Genomic DNA, 25970 nt, shown 5'->3' on the forward strand with positions numbered 1-25970 from the left:
TGTTTGGCATGACTCCCACACACTTCAGCATATCCTGGGATGGTTCACACAAGTGATTTGTAAGCAATTGCCTTTGTAGACTGGTTTCATCTTCCTAGGATTCTGCCAATAAACTGAAGTCTACCACCTGCTTTGCCCACAACTGCACCTATGCGATCATTCCATTTCATATCGCTACAAAGGTATTTGTATTAGTTGATCAGTTACAACTGCGACTCATTAACATTATAGTCACAAGATATGATGTTTCCTCATTTTGTGAAGTGCGTAAGTTTATGAACATGTAAACCGAGTTGCCAATCTGTGCATCACTGTGAAATCTTAAGATGATGTGACTCAATATTCGTGGAGCTTCTATCAGACAATTCTTCATTATAGATAACTGCATCATCAGTGGAAAGCCTAAGGTTGCTATTAATATTGTCCACATGGTCATTAATATGAAACATGAACAACAAGGGTCCCAACACACTTCTGTGGGCACACCCAAAGTGACTTCACCTGTCAGTGACTCTGCACACAAGGTAACTTGCTGCATCCTTCTTACTGAAAAGTCCTCAACCCAGTCACAAATCTTCCTTGACCTCATTTGATAGAACTTTTGATAAAAAGTATAGATGAAGAGCTGAGTCAAATGCTTTTTGGAAATGGAGAAATAATGGATATATCTAACTGCTGCGATCCACAGATTTCAGTATGTTGTGTGAGAAAAGTGCAAGTTCAGTTCCATATGTTCGATGTTTTCAAAATCCATGCTGGTTGACATTGACATCATTCTGTTAAAGATACCTAATTATATTTGAGCTCATTGTATTCTCTAAGATTGTGCAACAAATCAGTGTCAATGATGTTGGATGGTAATTCTGTGGTCTTTCGTGACGTGCTTTTTCCAATGACTGGGAGAATGGTCTTTTGTTTGAGAGATCTACTATAGTTTACAGGTAAAAGATGGACTAACTCGGCCTCAAATCGAGTGTAGGCTCTGACATGGATTCCATCAGGTCCTGGAGCTTTGTTCAATTTTAACAGTTTCAGTTGTTTCTCAACCCCACTGTCACTGACACCTGTATCACTCATCTTTTCATTGGTACGAAGATTAATTAGGGCAGCTCTCCTGCGTTTACCTTTGTAAAGGAACATTTGAACATTGAGTTAAGCATCTCTGCTTTCGCTTTGCTACCCTCAATTTCAGTTCCTGTCTCATTTACGAGTGCATCAATGCTAACTTTAATGCCTGTACATATGAGCAGAATTTGAGTTTTAAGAAAGATCATTTGACAATAGAGCTCCTCCGTAGCTGGAAATTAAAACAAATGTAAATATTACAAAGGATTCATGTATGGAGACTACATATAGATGAGTGGACTATTTTTCAACATAATCCTCATGGTAGTTGTTATATTTAGCTTAATGGGTACATCTACAACTTCTGCACCCATACTCTGCAAACCGCACGAAGTGCATGGCAAAGGGCACGTCCCATTGTACCAGTTATTAAGGTTTCTTCCTGTTCCTTTCACAAATGGAGCATGGGAAGAATGATTGTTTGAATGTCTCCATGTGTGCTGTAATTTTTATAATATTATTCTCACGACCCGTATGTGAGTGATACATAGGGGGTTGCAATATAGTCCTAGACTCATAATTTAAAGCCAGTTCTTGAAACTTTGCTAGTAGACATTCAGGACAGTTTAAGCCTATCTTCGAGTCCATCATTTCAATTTTTTCAGCATCACTGTAACACACTTTCACAGTTCGAACAAACTTGTAAACATTCGTGCTGCCCTTCTATGTAAACATTCAATATCCCCTGTTAGTCCTATTTGATAGGGACCCTATGTACTTGAGCAATATTGTAAAATGTGTCACTAAAGTGCTTTGTAAGCAATCTCCTTTGTATACTGATTGCAATTCCCCAGTATTCTAATAAACTGAAGTTTACCACCTGCTTTACCCACAACTGAACCTATGTGATCATTTCATTTCATATTCCTACAAAGTATTACACCCAGGAATTAATATGAGGTGGTTGTGACTCCAACTGTGACTCATTGATATTGTAGTCATAGGAAATTACATTTTTCATTTTCTGAAGTGCACTATTTTACGTTTCTGAACATCACCAAGGCAAGAATGTCTGTGAAGTTTGGTCCCTTCCCCCCCCCCCCCCCCCCCCCCTCTTTTAAACCAACCAACCAACCAAACAACCAAGAATGTCTGCCATCTGTCTGTCAAAGCAAGTTGTTATGGTAGTGTGTAGTGTCTCACTCAAGGAAGCCACAAGAGTTTATGCCACCAGGTACAATTTGTGTCATTGCATATTGAGAGAAATTGCAAAGTCTTTGCATAGCCTTTCAAGATAAACCAATACACTGGTTGTTGTTTCATAAAATAGTTCAGCAATAGTTCAGTTCAGCAGCGCTTTGTGATATGCAGGCCATTGCTAATAACCATTGACAGTATCTTTGGAGGAAGGTGTTATATCAGAGGAATATGAACTAAAGAAAATACTATACAATTGAGTAGAGAATGTGTAAGACACACAAAGCACCTCAGAAAATTGTTTTCTTTTTGTTACAGTGACAAAAATTTGAGGTGTCAAACAGTTTGCTGCGGTAATGTGGATCACGTTCTTCATTTTCATTTCCTTTCTGTTATTTTCATGGATGCTAAAATCTTATGACAGTATCCTGGCCTAAACTTGCACATGAACTGTGCCACTTTTTATAGATCAGGAAAGGTTTTTTGCTCTGATGAAGGACGTAACTGTGAAAAATTCAAAATGTTAAGATAAATTCTGCACATCAGCCTGCGTTGCCCTCTGATGATTATGGTACATGAATGGGCAAAACAAAAAAAAAAAAAAGTCTTATTTTTTTTCCATTGACATACATTATTAGTTCTTTCAGTTTTCTTTGGAAAGAATTATTGAGCTTTTTTATCTTAGCTTGATAATAACCAAAAGTAGTACTTTCAGATAATCGTAAACAAACTGGACATTGAAAGAATGTTACATTTCTACTGGCTTTCTGTAGACACCTTGAATCTGTCTTCCATATCAACTATTAACTGCTATTTGCATTGTGTTGCATATTGTAGTTGTTCATATTTATTGATGTATCTGCTAGGAATATTGAATATCTACATTAGTGAAATGATGATGGCAACCTCACAGGTAAAATAGCCCCTCATTTGGGTCGCTGGGTGGCCACTACTCATGATTAGGAAAAACAAAACTGGCAGTCTGTGGATGGGAGTGTGGAATGTTAAATCTCTTAATTGGACTGGTAACTTAGAAAATTTAAAAAGGGACTTGGATAGATGAAGTTAGATAAAGTGGGGTTAGTGAAATTCAGTGAGAGGATGAATGGGACTTTTGATCAAGTGGGTACATTGTTAAAATCACAAAATGAAATGGAGGCCATGTAAGACGAGGTCTAAAAATGTGTAAGAAAATAGTAATATGGGTAATGTTCTATATGCGCCATAATGAACACATTACCGTAGCCAAAATAAACAAACAAGCAACAGCCACCACAGTAGTACTGGGGTATATGCCAACTAGCTCCACAGGAAATGCAGAGATTGAAAGAATATGTGGTGAGATAAAAGAAATTATTCGGCTAATTAAGGCGGAGGAAAATTTGTGACTGATGACTGAAGAAGAGGAGTAAGGAGGGAAGGGGGAAGTAGAAAGAGGGAGAGAAGGAAAAATAGGAGAACATGGACTGGGGGAAGGAAATGAGAGCAAGCCTAGTGGTAGAATTTTGCACAGAGTGTAATTTAATCATCGCTAACACTTGGTTTAAGAATCGCGAAAGAAGGGAGAGCATGTGGGAGGGACTGAGGGACCTGGAGACATCAGGTTTAAGATTGATTACATAATGGAAAAAGAGCTTTTGTAACCATTAAGCTGTAACATATTTCCAGGAGCAGATATGGGCCCTGAACATAATTTATTGGTCATGAACTGTAGATTAAAACTGAAGAATTTGGAAAAAGGTAGGAAATTAAGGTGATGGGTCCTGGATAACTTCAAAGAACCAAAGGTTGTCAAGAGTTTCAAAAGTAGCATTAGGAGACATTTGACTGAAACTGGGAAAGGAATACAGAAGGCGGCAAATGGGTAACTTTGACAAATGAAATAGTAAAGGCAGCAGAGGATCAAATAGGAAAAAGAAAGACAAGGCCTAGTAAAGATCTTTCAATATCACAGAAGACACTGAACTTAATTGATGAAATGAGAAAATATAAAATTGCAAGAAATGGAGCTGGTCAAAGGGAGTACATATGCATTAAAAATGAGATTGACAGAAAGTGCAAAGTGGCCAAACAGGAATGGCTAGAGGACAAATGTTAAGACTATAGAAGCATGTATAACTAGTGTGAAGATATACTGCATACTGGAAAATTAGAGGCCTTTGGAGAAATGAGAAGCAGCAGTATTATTAAGAGCTCAGATGGAAAGCTGATACTAAGCAAAGAAGGGAAAGGTGAAGGAATATATAAAGGCATTATTAGAGAAAGAGAAGAGAAAGATAAAATTCTCTTGTAACTGCTGAACTCCTTGTGAGAGCCAACCAGGTGGAACAAATCCACCTTGTGTGCAAGGTATGAGGCAGGGAAAATACTCTGACTTCAGAAGTAACTAATAACTTCAAATACAAAGGAATTAAGTGCCAAAAAGTTTGAAGATTACTGAACTAACAGTTTAATCATTACACAGAGGAAATGCTGTAACAAATAGCTCGGAAAAGACTGTGCAGAAGGGTCTTGGTGCTTGCTTCCTATTTGAGCTATCAACATTGGGTAAAAAGTTTTTGGTTTATTGTGGACCAGTGGCCATTTGTATAGCCATTTGAATATTGCTCTTACTGTAGTTATGTTACAAAGGAAAATCCAGGACGGAACATTGTCTCTCTGCAACTCAGCTTCTCTGCTGTGGTAAGTAGCAAAATTCATAATATTGTAGTTTTAATCAGTATATTATCATGGTTTGGATGATGAACCAGAGCTGTTGCTCAAGCAACATTAATTAAGCTGAAGTTAATGCTCAGTTAATGCCACCATTTGGAGTTTATGTGCAAAAACATGCAAAAAATATGTTCTTCTGGGAGGTTAGTGAAGTGCACCACTTGCATACATTAAACTTGTATGATGATGTATGGAAAGGTCTAGTTGAGAATTACAAATTAATTATTAATAAAGGACACTCACCAAAAGGCACAAGCACTGCATCATCAATAGGTAAATAAACAAAAGGTTGGCCAGCTATCAGAATGCACTTCCTTTTACAAGCTTTTAGGAAAAACATACCCACAAACACACACAGACACACACTCACCCATGTACAATAGCTTGGAAAAGGCTGTGCACAGGGGTCTTGGTGCTTGGTTCCTATTTGAGCACAATTTAGGGAGACATACGCCTATCTCCCTACATTGTGCTCAGTCGACTGCCAGCTCTTTCCAATGAGTGTAATGGGGTGAGGTAAGGGTGTGGGGCAGGGTGAGGTGGTGTGAGGAATGGAGAAAGGTGGGAGGCAGGGAGGGGGTTACGGGAAGTGTGTAGTGGCTCTTTGGAGAGTGGGGAGCTGTCTGTGGGCTAGCTAGGATTGTAGGTAGAGGAGGCAGGTGGCAGATGGCTGGGCACGTGATTTCGTAGACTAGGGCCTAAGATAGCACACAGCTACCTGTTTTGAGGACACAAACTGGGTAGGGGTACTAGGGCAGGGGACTGTACACACACACGCACACTCTTTTGTGGGGGTTGGGGAGATGGTGAGTTACCTTAGGTTAAGACCAAGGAGGTCACAGGAAAGGAGGATAAGGCGTAAGTATAGCTCCCATCTGTGCAACTCAGAAAAATTGGTGGTGGTGGGGAGGATCCAGATGGCATGGGTTGTGAAGCAGCTATTGAAATTTCACATGTTGTGCACTGCTGCATATTCTGCCCCTGTATAGTCCACTTTGTTTTTGGCAACAGTTTCATGGTGGCCATTCATTCTAGTTGACAGCTTGTTGGTTGTCATACCAGTGCAAAACACTATGCAGTGGTTGCAGCAGAGCAGATAATTAACATGGCTGATTGCACAGGTGGCCCGGCCTATGATTGGGATAAGATAAGCTTGTGAACAGGACTGGAGTAGCTGGTGCTGGGTGAGTGGACTGGCCTTTCCGCAGGGTATGACACCTGTCGCAGGGGATTGGGGGTGGGAATGGCATAGGGATGGACTATGCTGTTGTGGAGGTTGGGTGGGTGACTAAGCGTCACTTTGGGATGCTTCGGAAATATCTTGAGTAGGATGTCCCTCAATCCAGGGCATGATGATTTTTACCAAAGTCCTGACGAAGGATGTGGTTCAGGTGTTCCGGGGTGGTATTGGGTGACAAGGGGGCCGCTTCTTTGTGGTTGGTACTTGGAATGCTTGTGAGGATATGGCATGGGAAATATGTTTGTAAATTAGGTCTGGAGAGTATTGCCTGTCTGCGAAGGCCTTTGTGAGGTGAGGGAGTTCTTGTCACTACAGATGTGTCTACCGCTGGCCAGACTGCATGGGAGGGATTTTTTGGTGTGGAAGCTGTCAAAGTGCAGGTGCTATTGGTGAGTTTGATGTGGACCGAGGTGTGTAGGAAGCCATGTGAGAGGAGGAGATCGACATCTAGGAAGGTGGCACAATGGGTAGAGGAGGACTGGGTGAAGTGGATGGGAGAGAAGGTATTGAGGTTGTGGGCGAATGAGGATAAGGTGTCCTGGCCTTGGGTCCAGATTATAAGGATGTCATCAGTAAACATGAACCAGACCAGGGATTTGGGAAGCTAGCAATGTTTGCTCTATGTGGCCCATGAAGAGGTTGGCATAGGAGGATCTGGGTGCCCATGGTTGTGCCAAGTATTTGCTGGTTCAGGTTTATTGATGATATCTTTATGATTTGGACCCTAGGCCAGGACACCTTATCCTCATTCCTCCACAACCTCAGTACCCTCTCTCCCATCCACTTCACCCAGTCCTTTTCCACCCATCATGCCACCTTTCTAGAGATTGGCCCCCTCCTGTCAGATACCTCCATCCAAGTCTCGGTCCACATCAAACCCACAAAAAACAAGGTGGACCACCCAATGCAGCAGAGCACAACATGAGAGATTTCAATGCCCATCTAATTGTGTGTGTGTGTGTGTGTGTGTGTGTGTGTGTGTGTGTGGGAGGGCGGGGGGAATTTGTGTTCTCCCAGCAGCTAGTTGTCTGCTGTTATCTCATGCTGTAGTCTATGAAATCACGTGCACAGCTATCTGCCACATGCCCCCTCTACCTGCACCGCCACCTAGCTCACGGGTGGCCCCCCACTCTCCAGAGTTACTAGACGCTTTCCCCCAACCCCCTCCCTGCCTCCTGCCTCTCTCCATGCCTCACCCCACCCCACCCCAAATTATGCATTATTTGGAGGTTGTCAATGATCAGTATGTGTAAAAGAACTACTGTTAATGAGATAGTAATATAAAAACACAATACCTTGTACCATACTAAGTGAATGAAAATGGAAGGTATAAGAGTTTATCACTTTGCAAAGCTGTGCATAAGTCATATCTACAAAAATTTTACAGGAAATTTTGGACTCAAGAAATCTTTCATATCAGTGGATGCCATATTGATAGAACATTTGAACAAAATATGGTTGATACTGTTTAGTCTTATTTAAATGAAATTACATAGTTTCCCTGCTGTTTCACATTATATAAAATGTTGTTGATACCAGAGATGAAAGGGCTGTTGAAACTGTTTTGCAAGAAGTGAAAATGCGCTTGAGAAACCGAAAGTGGTTTCATTACTAAGTAGACTGCATAGTGCCAGCAACAGGCCTATTAGCAAAATTCTTTTATCGTAGCTTTTTAGGCTTGGGTCACACAAATGGCATCATAACTGGTTTTGACTTTCAAGGAAGTCATCACAAGATGATTTGACTGTGATATGCAGTAACTTATCATACTGCAACTCCAACAATTGTATAATCTGCAATGAAAGTCACAGCTATGGTTTTCTTAGATTTTAAGGTATACTCACATGCTGTCTCAACAAAGGTAGAACCATCACCATAGAGTACTCTGCTTCACTAGCATACTAAATAAACTTACTGATTGTGATTCAAGCTATACATCCACATAATAAAGCACACTCATGCATATCTTGCATCATTGCTGCAAAACTGCATATTCTCCGAAACTGCTGCATTTGGCTTAAAAGAATCTGTCTTCATTCTTAAGAACTGAAAAAAAAACCACAGTTGATGGAGTTAAAGCTGTGGCATACATTTTTCCATGCAGTTAGTTAAATTTTGTTTTGCCGGGTATATAAAAAAGTTGTAAAGTCATTGAACTCAACATATTGATTTTAAAAGGTGGCTATTTCGGAAAAATAAAGTGTTTTGGTCACCAGTCCCCGGCTGGATTGTTATATCCAACTGCTACTTGCCTCCCTGATACAATGTCTTCATCACAAAGTAGCACTTACACACATCCTAAATTGTGGGATATGTTTGAATAGATGACACCTCCTCAGTTGTGGGATATTTTTGAATAGATGCATTTGTATACAGTTTTTACTGCCTACAGAACTTTCAAGTAAATTTTACATTATTGCCTGATGTTTTAACCCATGTTCTAGCATCCTGTCTGATTTTTCAATTACTGTTTCAAAGCACTCTCTCCTTTTTTATCATTCCAGTTACTTTTCTGCACTCGTCTGTACTGTCATATGTCAAATGCTTTGGTTCTGTATGTCATAAGCTTTGGTTCTCTTCTTGTCTGGTTTCCCACTGTTCATGTTTCATTTCCATACAAAGCTGCTTTCCGGACATTATTCTGAAAAAGTTATTCCTCAAATTGAGGCCTGTGTTTGCTATTGCGAGGTGCTGGGGAAGATGTTCATCTTATTTCATAGAAATCTGTATCAAGACAAGCACACACTATCCCCCACCCCAACCCTTTGGACTGCCACTTTTGCTATCATGCATTTGACAATAATTAATGCTATAAGAAACTATTTGGGCCTGTAAGTGCACAGTCCAAGAGTCGACATGTGCATTAATTTTTTGTAATGATAATTTGATTAATTCTTCTTCTTCATGTGCCGTCTCCTCTAAGAAGGTTGGCTGTCATCATGGCAATTTCTGATCTTGATTTGGCCGATCTAAGGAGTTCTGACGTTGAACAGTTGTACCAATTTTTTAGATTGTCAATCCAGGATGTCCGTCTTCTACCCCTCGTTCTCTTCCCACAAATTTTCCCTTCTAGTATTATTCGCAATATTTTGTAATTTACTCCCCTAATAACATGGCCTAAATATTGTAGCTTCCTTACTTTAATAGTTTTAATTAATTCTTTTTCCTTTCCCATTCTTCTTAGGACATCTTGATTAGTAATCCTCGACACCCAACTAATTCTAAGTATTCTTCTATATGCCCACAGTTCAAAAGCTTCTAAACTGTTCATGTCCTTCTTTTTCAATGTCCACGCTTCCATTCCGTATAATAATTTTGAGAATACATAGCATCTTAGCAACCTCATTTTTGTGTTTAAACAAATGTCTCTCGAACAGAATGCATTTTTCATCTTATTAAAGATACTTCTGGCCTGTCCTATTCTCGATTTAATTTCTTCTGAGCTTTCAATCTCCTCATTTACAATTGTTCCGAGATATTTAAATTTACGTACTTGATCGACTCTTTCCCTATTGCTTGTAAGATTTTCTTGTTGGTGTGTTTTAGATATCACCATGAACTTAGTCTTGCTTACGTTAAGAGTCAAGCCAAATTCTTCACTTTTTTCTGCGACTTTGTCAAGAAGTAATTGTAGATCTTTGAGGTTTCCAGCTAGTAGTTGATTAATTAATACCACCCAAAAATGTAGGATACAGGGAGAGGATATTAAACATGTTTCCTTAATCCTTGAAATCATAAGCATAGTGGATATCACTATGAGATTCATTATCCCAGGACACAGAGATAATTCAGTATAGAATGTAATGATTCTGTAATATGATTGATTGATAAAAGAAGGTATCGGAGAATGAACTGTTGGAAATTTCAAAAGGGGCGTACTAAGTAAATACAGTTCCCTACATCCTATTGTAAGCAGGATGAAATTTCAAATGGACTAAAAACTTGACTATGCTCTGGAGCAGTGATTAAGATTATTCATCTATAAATTCACACCTGCAAATAATCCCTGTTGTGGCCACAGTGCAATGATGAATGAAACAGAGTGTCAGGAGGAATAAAAAAAAAGTTTTTACTTTGCTGGTGCTTTGAATTCAGCTCGTGGGTAGACACCTATCAGCACTGGGTTGCTCCGCAGGCTGCAAACAGGATTGCCGACCTCCGTTACAAGCTTTTACAATGGATAATTTCTCAACCAGTCATGGATTCAGAAAATAACTTATTCTGACTACAATTTCATATGGGGTCTGCAAAACGCTGTCCAGGCTACCATAACGGTAATCACTCGTATGTCAACTAAGAATTTGGTCATCCACTCTTCAGTGAAACACTCTCTCTGGTGGGCCAGAAGAGATGCCACGACCTCTCTCTCTCTCTCTGATGGTCCAGATGAGACTCCCCATACTGATACAAAGGCTACCACAGACTGTTCCGCAGGGGTTGCCTATATCAGCACCACAATAATGTCAGTGACTGACTGCCTTCCAGGAACCCTCTGGCCCAACCATATGTAATTCTCACAAGTGCTCCACTCCCCACAGAGCAGCCACACTCACCAACAGCCAATGTAATCAGAGCAAATCAAGTTACAGCACTCAGTACCTGATCACATGTTATGCCATAAACTTAATCGGCCCACTCCACTTTGAATATTTCAAGTGAGTGATAAAAATGGTGACAAAAAAATGGAAGAGGACAAGCCAACAAGGGCTTTTCACTACCAGTAACTTCTTTGCCTGTGCCAGGCTGCTTTTCTTATGCTCATCATATTGTGTATTATTTTGCTTCTGAGGTAGAATAATTTCTTCACTTTATCTACTATATGGTCCCCAGTTTTGGTTTTACGGTTACTGCTAATTTCACTAGTGCTTCTTATCAGTACTTTCATCTTTCTTTGGTTTTGGTCTTACAAATTGACAGGCTGTGCTCATCAGACTTCATTCTGTTAAATAGGTCTTGCAGTTCATCCTTAAGATTCACTGAGAATAGCACTGTCATAAACGAATATTATTGTTTTATGTTTTCCCATCAATATGTAGCCCACTTGTAAACCTTTCTTTTATTTTTGTCAATTCCTCTTTGATGCACAGTTTGAACAGATGGGGGAGAAACACAGCATCATTGCCTTAAAACGTTTTTAATATGAGCCCCTCTTTCTTCTTTTTCTATTCTTATAGATCCCTCTTGGGTGTTGTACATTTTGTATAGTATTGTTCTGTATAGTGCAAACATTTTTTTCCTGAGAATTTTGGTCTTGCGCCGTTTCATGTTGTCAGATGATTTTTATAAGCCAACAAACCCTATATGAAAGTTTCTTGGTTTTTATTTATATATCTTACATTTTTGTGTTTTGCCTTGTCAGGTTGAAAACATTTCGAATGTCCCTTGTATTTGCACATCTATCATAACTATTCAAGCATTTCACATATTTTAAAAGAATGTTCCTTTAGACGGAGTACATACCAACTGTTTTTATAATTTTCATTTAAGTTTATATCTTTATGCGGATTGTCCTTTATGATACTATAAATTAAGTTCTGACAGGTGAAAAAGAGATTCTAGCCTGTTCGTATTTTTATGCTATTGTGAAAGCCCTCTCTCTCTCTCTCTCTCTCTCTCTCTCTCTCTCTCTCTCTGTGTGTGTGTGTGTGTGTGTGTGTGTGTGTGTGTGTGTGTGTTACATCAATGAAACATAATGGGTTTAGATTTCAAGGTGTTCACATGGAGAACAGATAGATTGAAATAAGTGCATTGGAAACACTAGACCACAAAAAAGTCACTTCAGTTTGCTTTCAGTACAGCTTACTTTGTATTTATGACCATTCCCAAAATGTCAAAAATGTTGTAGTATACGATCAAAAACTGAATAATGTATCAATAAAGTAGCTTCACTGAAGTTTAAATGCTAATTATGTGAAATGTTAATTTGGAGAATTTTCATTTAATTTCAGTTGCACTTGAGAAGTAACATAAGCAGTCCATCTTCAGTGATGGATAGTTGTTAAAGTAACCTACATAATCAGTTTGGCGTAGCTGCATTTCTGGGATAAATATTCTGACCATTCACACACATGACTTTATTCAAAGGGTCTTTGGAATGTGGTGAATGGTGGCTTCGGAAACAGGTTATCGGCTTAGAAGACAACTTATTTCCTTTTGTGTGAACATCAAGAATGTTATGGTGGGATTATTTGAAAATATTGCAGCTGTTTTTAGTGTACATGGTGTGATAGGATGTGTCGTGTTGATGTTTCTGTGAACGTCTTTTTTTATAATATAAAACAGTAATTTACTTCTAAATGGCGGCGGGCTCTTTGTGGCCCAGGCGAACGCTCAGTCGCTAACGGCTCACTTCGACGAGTTCTGTGACCTGTTCTGCCAATCGCTGTTCCATATTATCCTCGTCTCTGAAACTTGGTTGAAACCAAACATTTCTTCCGACGCTATCCGAATCACTGGTTACTCTCTCCTAAGGGCAGATCGTGAAACACGACGTGGGGGTGGTGTGGGTGCCTATGTTCGCTCTGATCTGAGACTTATACTATGCACATCGGATGCAAAGGGCGAAGGAGAAGCAGAGTTCTTGTTTTTCGAAATAAATACATCAAATCAGAAACTGCTAATTAGAGTAATCTATAAACCTCCAAACGTCGGTGCTATGTCCTCCTTTCAGCCTGCCCTGTCCTTGCTCGTGACACTGTATGAACCCATAATCATTATGGGTGACACAAACATCGACTTACAGTTAAAATCTCCCTCTGCAGAAAAACTAAGGAGACTGTTCCACTCCAATGATATGAGTTTAACACTGCTGGACCCAACTCATCACACGCCACACAGCCATACACTCATAGATATAATAGCAACAAAGCGACCAGATAAAATAATTCGCGCCAATCAGACCTCTGCTCCGGGACACTCTGCTCATGACGTGATATTCTTAAATTACTCAGTGCATACTACCAAAGAAAAATCTCACCTGGTAACCTACAGAAACCTAAAAAATGTTAACCATGACGCTCTTCAAAAGGATTGCTCAGACATCCCTTGGCATGATATAAGCAATGAACCGACTTTAGACGGAAAAATTCAGGAATTATGTCGCAAAATTATTGCACTGTATGATAAACATGCTCCTCAACGCACTGTCAAGGTAAAGAGAGCTCCCACTCCGTGGCTCACCACTGCATTATGCCAGTTAATGAATAAACGTGATGCTGCACATAGGGCCTTCAAGCGTAACCCAACACCCGAGGCGTACGAAGCTTATAGGAAACTCCGAAATAGAACCAAGCAAAGCGTGAGGAATGTCAAAATCAGACGTGCCCGCTCTGTCGTATGCGGCGTATCAAAACCTGCTGCACTGTGGAAAAAGCTGCGCAGTTTCGGTATAGGGAAGCGAAGATCTGACGCCGTTTATCAAGCGTCTGCAGAAGAATTAAACGATTTCTTCTCAACAGCTGTAAACTGCCACGCAGCGACAAATTACCAGCCCCAAGATATCAATCTCTCGAGAGACAAGTTTTTCCTAAAACATGTCACTACAGGCACAGTACACAAGGCAATTATGAGAATCTCTTCAAAGGCAGTAGGAAATGATGGAGTGAGCATTGGCATGATTAAGAACGCCGTAGACACTATTACTCCAGTTATCACAGACATCTTCAACCTGTCTCTTGTCAGTAGTACATATCCTACTGAGTGGAAGCAAAGTTTAATTCAACCTATACCCAAGACTGACAACCCTAAGTCGCCAGGTGACTACAGGCCGATCAGCATACTACCTGCAATATCTAAAGCCCTAGAATACATCGTCCATCAACAGCTGACGGATTACCTCAAAACTCATAACATCCACGACAAATATCAGTCAGGCTTTCGAAAGCACCATAGTACAGCAACTGCATTAATCAAAGTAACTGATGACATTAAACATGCTATGGACAGACGTGAAGCTACCATCTTAACACTGCTTGACTTTAGCAAGGCTTTTGATACAGTTGACTTTGATATATTACTAATTAAAATGAAGCAGCTGAATTTCTCAAACAGCGCAATACACTGGTTCGACAGCTACCTCAAAAACAGAAGTCAACAAGTCATTTTTGGGTCGGAAAAGTCATCATGGAAAAACGTGCGCTCTGGAGTTCCCCAAGGCTCCGTCCTTGGTCCATTACTCTTCTCACTGTACATTAATGATATTTCTTCAGTGATTCACTCCTGCAACTACCATCTATATGCCGACAACATCAAACTGTACATAAGTGCAAGCCCCAAGAACATTGCTGACACAGTAGCGAGTATGAACGCAGATCTTTGCTCTGTTTCTCGTTGGGCACAGAACCTAGGTCTGAAACTAAACCCCAAGAAATCCCAGGTCATACTTGTATCTCATCCAAAGTTAATCAGCCGGTACTTTTGCGAAACAGTCCCTCAAATACTCCTCAGTGGCACCCAACTACCTTACCAAAAAACAGTAAAAGACCTTGGAATAATCTTGGATGAACACCCAAACTGGGAAGAACAAACAGTCACAGCTTGCCGGAAATCGCTCTCCTCCCTACATGCAATTCAAAAATTTAGAAAAATATTTCCAACCCATGTTAAACAAAAATTAGTCCAAACACTAGTCTTGCCTAATCTTTACTACTGTGATGTAGTTCAACACGGCACAAATAGTGAAAATTCAAGATGCCTCGAGCTAGTGATGAATGCTTGCGTTAGATACGTATGCAATATACGGTTGTATGATCATATCAGTCCTTCATACTCCCAGCTAGGTTGGATACGCCCACATAAGGCACGCGATCTCCACACGATGTGCTTACTTCATCGATTTCTTAGCCACTGGTGCCCCCAATACTTATCTTCTCACATTAAACACCTATCATCATTCCACAACCGCAATACCAGATCGGATACGTCTAGCATCTTGGCTGTACCTTTACATAACACAAAATCTTTCTCCGTGTCATTCTCCATCTCAGCCATATGACTATGGAACGCGCTCCCCTGTGATCTGCGTCTTATCCAGAACCACTAAACATTCAAGAGGGAACTCAAGACTTGCATATTAGGGACGGTATAGCCACCATTGTTGTGCCCCTCTCATCTCTTTCTTTCTCCTCTCCATCATAGCTTCGAATTTTACCATTCTATTTCTCTTCCTCTAACCTATCTACCTCTTCTATATCTCTTTCACCCCATTCTATCGTCTTATGTCTCTGCTTGATGAGAATAACTCACAAGCTGCAAGAATATAACGAGAAAATTCCCAACTAGCAATAGGGCTGACATTCATAAAAGAAAAGTATGTTTACTTTCATATACATAGTCATTACTATTATTATTATTCTTGATTGTTATAATTATTTTTTGATTGTTATAATTATCATTGTACTACTTTTATAATCTCTATTTTTTGTCTTTAACATTAATACTGTATAACATTTTATATGTCCGTAATGTTCTGTAGAAACTGAAATTTGTTGAATCTGAGTATGCCTGGTTAGGTGTAAGAGAGGGCCTGAAGGCCCTAATCTTGCCAGGTAAATAAATGCATAAATAAATGAAACCCACAGTTTAAAAGCTAATGGTGCAGATAAATTGTTCCTTTTTGAAACGAAGGACTTTTTTTGGTTAGAATTGCAGGCAGAATGGGAGGGTTACTACATGTGTTCATGGAATTCTGCAGGATACGTATGCAGTTGCCTGTTAAATCAGAAAAATGATGACAACCATCAACGATTTGTAAGAATATGAAATGGCGCAGTCACATAGCCTCAGCTGTAGGTATAAAACATATTAGACTCTCACTCATTGTTAGTATACTAGTGAAATAAAACCACTGTACATAGCAGACTACTTAAAATCACTCATATAGTCCATCCTAGAATATAGCTGAAGCGTCCATGTAGGACTAAAGGAGGGTGTGGATATTAAACGTACAGAAAGAAGGGCAGAATGAATGGTCACAGGTTTGTTTCACACATATGAGGTGTCACAGGGATGCTAAAAAAACTTAACTGTCATATACAAACAACTGTAAGTTTGTGTTCTTATGTAGCGAATGCAGTGCAAGGAAACAAACTGCTGTGTGCAATGCGCATCCTGAATGTTTTTAAGAAACTCGTAGTATTGTAAAACGTCGTGCTTTGGTTTTATTTATTTCTATTAATTTAATAAAATTAATTAGAGGAGGCTAGAATTGAAGCGTGTGGTAAAATGGGACACAGAGGTGTCCTCTTTTGTTAACTCTTCTAATTTTTAAAATTTTTATTTACTGATTTACTTGTTTGTATTTTTCCAGGTGATTGGTGGGATGATACCTCATGCAGGACCATGTTGACACCTCTCCACCCATTGTTAGTATTGTAATAATTGTTCATAACATATCGTAATAGAATGTGTCACTAATAACAGGTTGTCTGTACTGTAAAAGTTTTATGCCAGTTGTATTTCACAAATTCGAAGAAAGTTGTTGAAGAGACAGAAGTATAGTGAGATAGTGAGAAGTCAATGGTTGTAACATTAACCGACTTTTATGTCGGTGCTTGGCAGAACATGTTGATAATATTAAAAAGGGAAACTTGCTAATTTTCGTGCTGAACATTAGGAAGTGTTTTGCTATTTAATGTCAATGATTATATTTATTTATAATAAAACACACAATAAAGGAGTTTTCATACACAGCTAAGAGTTTTGACATTCATGATCCCTTATCAACTGGCTGCGTTTATTTAAATCATCATTTGGCAATAATTGCATATAGAAGTTGTAGTCATAAAATGAAGTAATTTGGACCAAAAGTCCTTGTCTTATTTGAAAATTGCTAACTTGAGCTCCACTGTTGTATCCCATCATGCTAATGCTTGTATACCAGAGTGCCTCCTCTTCAGCTGTGTCTCTGATGGTGTCCAGTTATCATACTAGCTGGATGTTGTCAATGTTATTATTTCTGTGCTAAGTAGTCTGTTAATGTCATTTACAAGTTTTTGGGTCATCTTTACTTCTGGCCAGTACAGTCATGTTGTATCCATTGCGTACTGTTACCTCTATACTTCTATACCTATTCTTAATATTTCTATCATTTTCTAAACACTGCATGTACACACTTGAGCAAAAGTTGTGATGAGCTGCAGTTCTTGTGTAATAAACTATTTTTAGTGCCCTTTGACTTGTGTTATCATGCTGCCTTGTTTTTGGCAAATATTAAATACTTACATGTCCTTGTACGCCTCTCTTCCGCTTACAAAGTTGAAGATCTAATGTCACAAATGAGCGACTGGTGTAGTGACTAATGTTATTTCTCCTATTTCTTCTATCATATAAAACTCAACAGGATCATCCTACAAGTGTCAAAAGATATTGAAGACTCATGACATTGTCATTTTTAAAAGTGGTTACATTTGTGGAGTGATCTTACATTTGCATAATATTCATGGTGAATAAAAGTTTGTCTACCATTCTGTAATTCCCTTACAGTTGTCATGTTTAAAAGTTGACTCCAATTATGTACACAAAGTAAGTATTGCTAGATTTTATTGTAATATCTTCCGTGATACAGTGGTTCTCTGTAATACTGCTTGTAAAGAGCATCAGCTCCATTATATATGGATTACATTGGAAAATGATTCTTAATAGTACAATCAGCAAAGAACTTGGTCTCATCATGTTGGTAAGAAGAATGTCAGAAAAATGGCTCCACTGGCTTGTTTCCAGCTCTGAATGACAGTCTTTTACAGATTTGTGGTTTTTATTGTCATTACTTTATTTATGGTTATTATTTTATAATAACAAGTGAAACAAATCCGCAGTAGGTTCCCTGTAATGCTGTGACATGTTGCAGCTTAAGAGTTGTACATTGTACCTAATTCTCACAGAATTTATTTGTACGCTTTGTTGAATGATAGGAGAGCTGGAATGATGTGGGGGCTGATTCTGTTTAACAGTTGCAGTTAGTTTTAACATAACAAAATCACCACAGAATCCTAAAGGATGAAAACTGGCTTTCACAGTGTTGCATAGCTGAAAACATTATACCAAGAAGCTGTATATTGTTTATTTTTTCCTGTTGTGGTGGTCACTGTGGAACATCAGAAAGTTCTTTCTCTATGTTCCATACTGGCTTAGTATCAAAGTACTCACAACTTCCCAGAGATAAGCTTGCACCATATCTCATCTGATATACACAGTATTTGTTAGAGAGCTGATAAAAGTTTGAGGCGCAATTCTTGGGAGTGTAATCAGTTGTTTATTGAGTAAATAACCTCTTTCTCATAGCACTTCAGACATTGTCGTTATGTGGTCTCATACAGTTTTGAATCCTTTGCAATTGATGGACCATCAAATTTCAGTTTATAACAAAGACAGTAAGTGTTCACCCACTTTGTTTGAATCATATAGAGGTTTACTAAACTTTGAGACATCTATAATAGCACATTCCCTAAAGAGACAAATAACTATTGCTAGAAACTTACAGGAAAAATGAATGATACTTCCAGTATTGGTGACACTTGAGATATTTTTACACTGTCTAAATTAAATTTCATTCAGAGTTTATAAAGCTAAAATAAAATAAATTACAAGTTGTAGAGCAGGCTTTCGTTCAAACTTCTGTCCTTGCGTAGAGAGAGTTTACCTTGTGCAGTAAAAATTAAACGCCATGCAGTCTCTGTGACACACATACAGATATTTTGCATTTTAGGTGTTGCTGTTGCTGTTGTTGTTATTGTTATTTTCTTTGTCATTGTCTTTAGTCTTCAAGCTTGCTTGCTAGTGCTCTATCCTGTGCAAGCTTCTTTATCTTTGCATAACAACTGAGACCCATATCCATTGAATCAGCTTGCTGTTAGTTTCATTTTCTATGGATCATTTGCATGGTAAATCATAATGCTGTGGAACAAGTCATTTTATGTTCACATTATAAATTACTTTGTAAATATGGTTAACGCGTATCATTTACTATTACACTAATAATTTACTATTACACTAATAGAAATTCTTCTATGGAATTGAAGGAATTGTCAAGCAGAAACATTTTCTTTTTTTTTTTTTCACCTGGATAAGTGTTTAAAAAAGTTTGATTGCAGGAGTGTGCACCCCTTTTTTGGGCTAAAGACAACCTTATGTTGCGTGATGTGTCAAACCTTGGTCTTTCTCAAAATTTTTTAACCTCCATGCTTCTCTCCATTAAGTAACCATCTTTTTTAAAGTTTTATGTCTTCTAAGAAGGAATTGTTACTTTTCAAGACATGAATGTAGTGTAAGATCATGGAATATCTTTTATTTGATAAATGTCCTTGCTTAAGTTTGTGTGTACAGTCTAGAAAATGAATACATAGTTCCAGCTTTCCTAAGGAGTGCAATAGAATTGCAAAGATGTTCCCCATTATGCAAGTTGAGATTGTAACGTACCAAGGTATATTTTTTTTCCCCCTGTCATTGACTGATGAATAAACTGAAATTATCGTTCCTGGAAAAGGCAAGTTGGAATTTGTGATCAGTTCAGGAGAAATTTAAAATTAAAAGATGTGTCAAGAAAAGAATTTCCATGTCACTAAAATTCTTCTTGGCAATGATAGAGGAATTTTTCACATCCTTGACAGAAAAAATGGAGCAGGATAATGTGTTGAAACATAACAGGTTCACATTAATTTTACTTATGACATAGACTTGACAATTAATGAAGGAACTTAGTACACCGAATTTGATATCAGGTTTTAAAACCAATTGAAATAAGACTAAAATAATATACAGGGTGAGTCAGGAGGAAAGATACATGCTTTGAGACATGATAGTATTAGTGATTCTGAGCAAAAAACTTCATATGGACATGTGCCTTATTGTGAATGCTTTCCGAGATAGAACACATTCAATATCATTTCTGTACGTTTTTTCTTTAATAACACGAAAATAATTCCAATCCCAAAGAAAGCAGGCGTTGACAGATGTGAAAATTACCGAACTATCAGTTTAATAAGTCACAGCTGCAAAATACTAACGCGAATTCTTTACTGACAAATGGAAAAACTGGTAGAAGCCGACCTCGGGGAAGATCAGTTTGGATTCCTTAGAAATGTGGGAACACGTGAGGCAATACTGACCCTATGACTTATTTTAGAAGCTAGATTAAGAAAAGGCAAACCTATGTTTCTAGCATTTATAGCCTTAGAGAAAGCTTTTGACAATGTTGACTGGAATACTCTCTTTCAAATTCTGGAGGGGGCAGGGGTAAAATTACAGGGAGCGAAAGGCTATTTACAATTTGTACAGAAACCAGATGGCAGTTATAAGAGTCGAGGGACATGAAAGGGAAGCAGTGGTTGGGAAGGGAGTGAGACAGGGTTGTAGTCTCTCCCCGATGTTATTCAATCTCTATATTGAGCAAGCAGTAAAGGAAACCAAAGAAAAATTCGGAGTAGGTATTAAAATCCTTGGAGAAGAAATAAAAACTTTGAGGTTCGCCGATGACATTGTAATTCTGTCAGAGACAGCAAAGGACTTGGAAGAGCAGTTGAACGGAATGGACAGTGTCTTGAAAGGAGGATATAAGATGAACATCAACAAAAACAAAATGAGGATAATGGAATGTAGTCGAACTAAGTCGGGTGATGCTGAGGGAATTAGATTGGGAAATGAGACACCTAAAGTAGTAAAGGAGTTTTGCTATTTGGGGAGCAAAATAACTGATGATGATCGAAGTAGAGAGAATATAAAAAGTAGACTGGCAATGGCAAGGAAAGCGTTTCTGAAGAAGAGCAATTTTTTAACATCGAGTATTGATTTAAGTGTCAGGAAGTCGTTTCTGAAAGTATTTGTATGGAGTGTAGCCATGTATGGAAGTGAAACATGGACGATGAATAGTTTGGACAAGAAGAGAATAGAAGCTTTGGAAATGTGGTGCTACAGAAGAATGCTGAAGATTATATGGGTAGATCACATGACTAATGAGGAGGTATTGAATAGGATTGGGGAGAAGAGAAGTTTGTGGCACAACTTGACTAGAAGAAGGGATCGGTTGGTAGGACATGTTTTGAGGCATCAAGGGATCACAAATTTAGCATTGGAGGGCAGCGTGGAGGGTAAAAATCGTAGAGGGAGACCAAGAGATGAATACACTAAGCATATTCAGAAGGATGTAGGCTGCAGTACGTACTGGGAGATGAAGAAGCTTGCACAGGATAGAGTAGCATGGGGAGCTGCATCAAACCAGTCTCAGGACTGAAGACCACAACAACAACAACAACAACAACAACAACAACACGAAAACTGCACACTCCAACAAAAACTGTGTTAGTACACAATTCAACTAAATTAAATTTGCTACAAAAAAGGGCCCTATTTATTTTTTTGTCTAGGACTAACAGTTTCCTGTGCAAAGAGATCACGAGAATATTGAAACTATCACGTGACTTGCATGTGCTGTAGCTTAGGTACTTTTTTAGACCAGTTTGAGGAAGTTTTCTGACTTTATAGACCTCAAGCATACTGTATCAAAATGTTCATCTCAGCTTTCTCTATATTACTGTGGTACGTTGTAAACTATGACAATGAATAATACAGAAAATAAATAGAAATGTACATTAAAAGTGTTCTATCTCAGAAACAATTTGGAATAGGGCATATGTCCACATAAAGTTCTTTTGTTCAGAATCAGTAATGCTATCACCTGTCAAAACACGTACCTTTCCTCCTGACTTGCCCTGTATAAAGTCTGGTTCCTCCAACCACCACAAACCAACCAATCACCTTGTATAAAAACATATTTAAAAAATGTACACATTAATGTAAAACCATTTGATAAGGTTTGTTTGTATTTACATCAGTTGTACATGGCCGAATGGACAGGAAAAGCAATAAACAAAGGAGTAAAAATAATATAGAAGCTTTGTCTGGACTTCTCATAATTTCTTCGTAGTTTGATACCTTATTACCTGCACCAGTTGTTCTGTTATGTTCTTTGTTTCCCTCTTTCGTTTTTCCACTAGAATCTTCCTTTCTTCCCAAGATCGTTGCCTTCAAGGACTCATTTAAGGCAACTATTAAGACTTACAATTTTTCTGAAGAATGAAGAGTTTCTACAGATCGCTTTGAGGGCATTCTTATGTTTACTTTTACTGGTAAAATAAATGTGGTCTTTATGTCTGAAAAGGAAGGTCTAAAATTAGTTTGTTACCAGTCTTGACTCCTCGTGGTTATACATAAAGATCAAATACGAAAAACATTAAAACCTGGAAATCATTCCTTGAACAGTAGAGATATGTATGTTGGGGAGTAAAAATACAGCAAACACACATATTGATCAGAGAGTGGCAGATTGTAGTAGAATATGTTGGTATGTCAACAATGAAAATGAAATGAGGGTTGACATTACATGAATGGTAGATGGTAGATGTCCCTAGGGAGTAATCTCCCAGATTCAGAGAAATAAGAACACACACTGGCAATGATCAAATAGAAGGTGGGTAGATGATCTTAAAAAAAAAAAAAAAAAAAAAAATAATGCAGAAGCAACATGAATACCCACTGCTGAGACTGCAATGCGTGGAAAAATCTGGAGAAGTCTCTTTCCAGCATTGGACATCAAATGGCTGATGATGACAGTTACACTAGTTTAACATTCAAATCACAAGTGAATATGATTTATGATTATTTCTCTTAATCTTACATTTGATCTATGTATGGCAAAAAATCAGATGCAGCATCTTTTGAAGCACTTTGGATTTATGATCAAATATCCATGCACCTTTATGAGCAAGTTGTGCTCTTACAAGTGAGAGTCATTTGACAGTACTTCACTATACTAATGCCTCATGACACATACTGCATAAGATTTCAAGTAGAAATGAGCATTTTTTCAGATGCTTACCCATGGAAAGATGATGCTCCTGTAATAATACATGTTTCAACATTGCTAATATATTGCTAAGCAACTATCCTGGATCCCGTTTCCTGGTGACAGCCTTTGTCAGAAAAAGAAACACACACACACACACACACACACACACACACAGAGAGAGAGAGAGAGAGAGAGAGAGAGAGAGAGAGAGAGAGGGGGGGGGGGGCAAGGGAGAGGGATGTGCGGGTTGCCTAGTGAATGGCTGTGGAATTACTGACAGAGTTTAAAAATTTTAAATACTGTCATAATATACTCATTAAGTGGTATATTCTTATATTAGAAGTTTAACACAATAAAACAAGTATTACAATTAGAAATGGTGTATTTGTCTTGAAGAAGCATGACTGATGGCACACATATATACGTGGACTTCATTCATCAATTTTTTGAGAGTGGGAGCACTTAGCCACTTCCAGTGAACTGTACACATAGCCTTGAACTTTTACAAAACTTTTTTCTCTGGTACCCCAGACAAAATGATGAAAGGGACTAAGTTTGTTTACTAAATTTTCTCTGTCCCAGTAAACCTTCAGAATCTGGTATCAAATTTTATTACTTCTTCACTGCCGATTATTTGCAACACAGTTCGCACACACTATTCACATATATCACTGAATGTAACAGCAAAATTATTTCATTGTAGGGCAGAGAGTTTGGGAGATATGACATCATAGAGATGCTTAAAGAACTTGCTTTTGCTTAAAGTAGAGTGCAAACTTCCCAGACTATATTCGTGCAGTGTTTCGTAATGAGTGCACTTAGTGACTTCCAACAAACTTGCAGCATAATTTCAAAGCTTTTCTAAACTTTTTCTTGTTTGTTCATTGTTAAATATTTAACTGATTAAACAATGGAATGTCCAGGTGGGAATATCAACAGTGTAAGGAAAAGATAGATTGCTACTTATGTAAAGATGACACACCAAGTTGGGGACAGGCACACATATTCACAAATAAGCTTTCGGCCACAGCCTTTACTAGAAAAAGAGAGAAAAACACACACACGCGCACACACACACGCGCGCACATGCGCGCGCGCGCACACACACACACACACACACACACACACACACACCTCCCTTTCATGTCACTGTCTCTTGTAACTGGAGTGTGGATTCTATAAGTTGTGCATAGCCTTTCACTCCCTGTGTTTTAACTTTGAAACCTTCTTTCTTTTTTGTGGCCTAATCCTGTATCTTCACAGGGTTGGCATGCTAATCTCGATTTGGCTCTGTTATTGGTACAGAATGGGCTGATAACCCATCCTGAATCCACCTGTGCACCCTTCCCTTTAATAAGGTAACACACTTAAAACTCAGCATGGTAACCATCCTGTTGGGGGGGGGGGGGGGGGTGTTCATCAAGTACCTGCACAGTGATAGCCCCCTTACTATACGAGGATACTACTGTTGATGCCTGAGCTGAAAATTCCCCGTGTATGCCAAAGAGTATGTGTCTGTTGTGACGGGCACAGGGATTCAAGAAATGGATTACTAGCCAGGTGGCCATTGCTGAGACTAGGTGGTGCCTGTGGGGGAGCCAGTGTTCAGAGTGGGTGGCAACATAGGGGATGAGCTGTAAATGAAGCGGATCACGTTATCTTCCTCTGCTGGCCATACGGCCCCAGCAGTCTCTGCGAGAGGACAGTCCTCTTTCAATGCAGAAAGATATGATCCTAAAATGTTCCCTTCCCTGGCTAGGCCATGGGAGGAATGTAGGGCTAAGTGGCAAACAGAGCAGTACTCCCTGCGATACTTGGTTTGTACAAGGACTGATGGTGATTGCTTCTTGGCCACAAAGCCCATATTCTGTGTGGAGAATGTAGAAGACAAGTTTGGGAAGTGCCAACCATCTGTAAAATGAAAATTGGGTCAATTTTGATCAAAACAGCATCCCCTGCCTAGTCATGGGCATTGGTTGTAACAAGGTAGGTGACATGCGTGACTGTCACTCCTCATAATAGTCTAAATTTGGATCAGGGTGTTATTTTCCTCAGAGACTTGTTCTTACAATCTGGTGATGTGCTATGTGCCAACTTGGAGCAATGAGGTGCACACTTTGCATTTCGTGTACATATGGGGACAAAGGACAATAGGGTTGCTACTGGTGCCTGCATCTTGGGCTTTGAGGGTGATTCATTGTCCGAAAAGGTCAAGGTGATGGTACACTGACACAATGTGAAACCCAATGTCCCCCCCAACTTCCCCCCCCCCCCCCTCCTCCTCCCCCAATGCAGTGCTTCCAGTGTCTGAAATTCAGGCACACATCTTTGCATTGCAACACTAGCCCCATATATCAAAACTTGATGAGTGCTGCATTTGAATGCTCCTTGTGCTCCTCCCCCCATCCATGTCAGCTGTGGAAAGTGCATTTCTCCCTCCCTGCTCACCAGAGATCACTGTTTTCCAGAGATATGTATATAATAGAGGGAAACATTCCACATGGGAAACATATATCTAAAAACAAAGATGATGTGACTTACCAAACGAAAGCACTGGCAGGTTGATACACACACAAACAAACACAAACGTACACACAAAATTCAAGCTTTCTCAAACAACTCAGGAGATGGGAACTTGCCCTTCAGTATATCCTCTCTTCTCGTTACCCGCCAGGCCTCAACAACCGCTAATTTAAAGTTGCCACCGTTCATACCTCACCTGACATTCAACACCATCTTTGCCTCTGTACTTCCGCCTCGACTGACCTCTTTGCCTTTACAAATGTCTGCTTGTGTCTCTATATGTGCGGATGGATATGTGTGTATGTGCGAGTGTATACCTGTCCTTTTTTTTCCCCCTAAGGTAAGTCTTTCCGCTCCCGGGATTGGAATGACTCCTTACCATCTCCCCTAAAACCC

At 39.1% G+C, this 25970-nt stretch overlaps 1 protein-coding gene across 7 annotated transcripts in view; it reads left to right on the plus strand.

The window, feature by feature from the left end:
• The window catches only part of LOC126259291 (transmembrane and coiled-coil domains protein 2), a 181141-nt gene that overhangs the window by 23220 nt on the left and 131951 nt on the right, over positions 1 to 25970 (plus strand). For 5 of the 7 annotated variants that reach the window (XM_049955946.1, XM_049955945.1, XM_049955947.1 and 2 more), the window contains exon 1: positions 18462 to 18582. The exons of 1 other annotated variant lie outside the window; for it this stretch is intronic. In XM_049955946.1, the coding sequence (XP_049811903.1) occupies positions 18513 to 18582 (70 nt within the window). In that variant the 5' untranslated portion in view covers positions 18462 to 18512. Of the gene's footprint in view, positions 1 to 16520; positions 16576 to 18461; positions 18583 to 25970 lie in introns of those variants that run through there. One more of the 7 variants, XM_049955951.1, reaches the window with a different exon arrangement.

Source organism: Schistocerca nitens, chromosome 5 (assembly GCF_023898315.1).
Source record: "Schistocerca nitens isolate TAMUIC-IGC-003100 chromosome 5, iqSchNite1.1, whole genome shotgun sequence".
Classification (NCBI taxonomy): Eukaryota; Metazoa; Arthropoda; class Insecta; order Orthoptera; family Acrididae; genus Schistocerca; species Schistocerca nitens.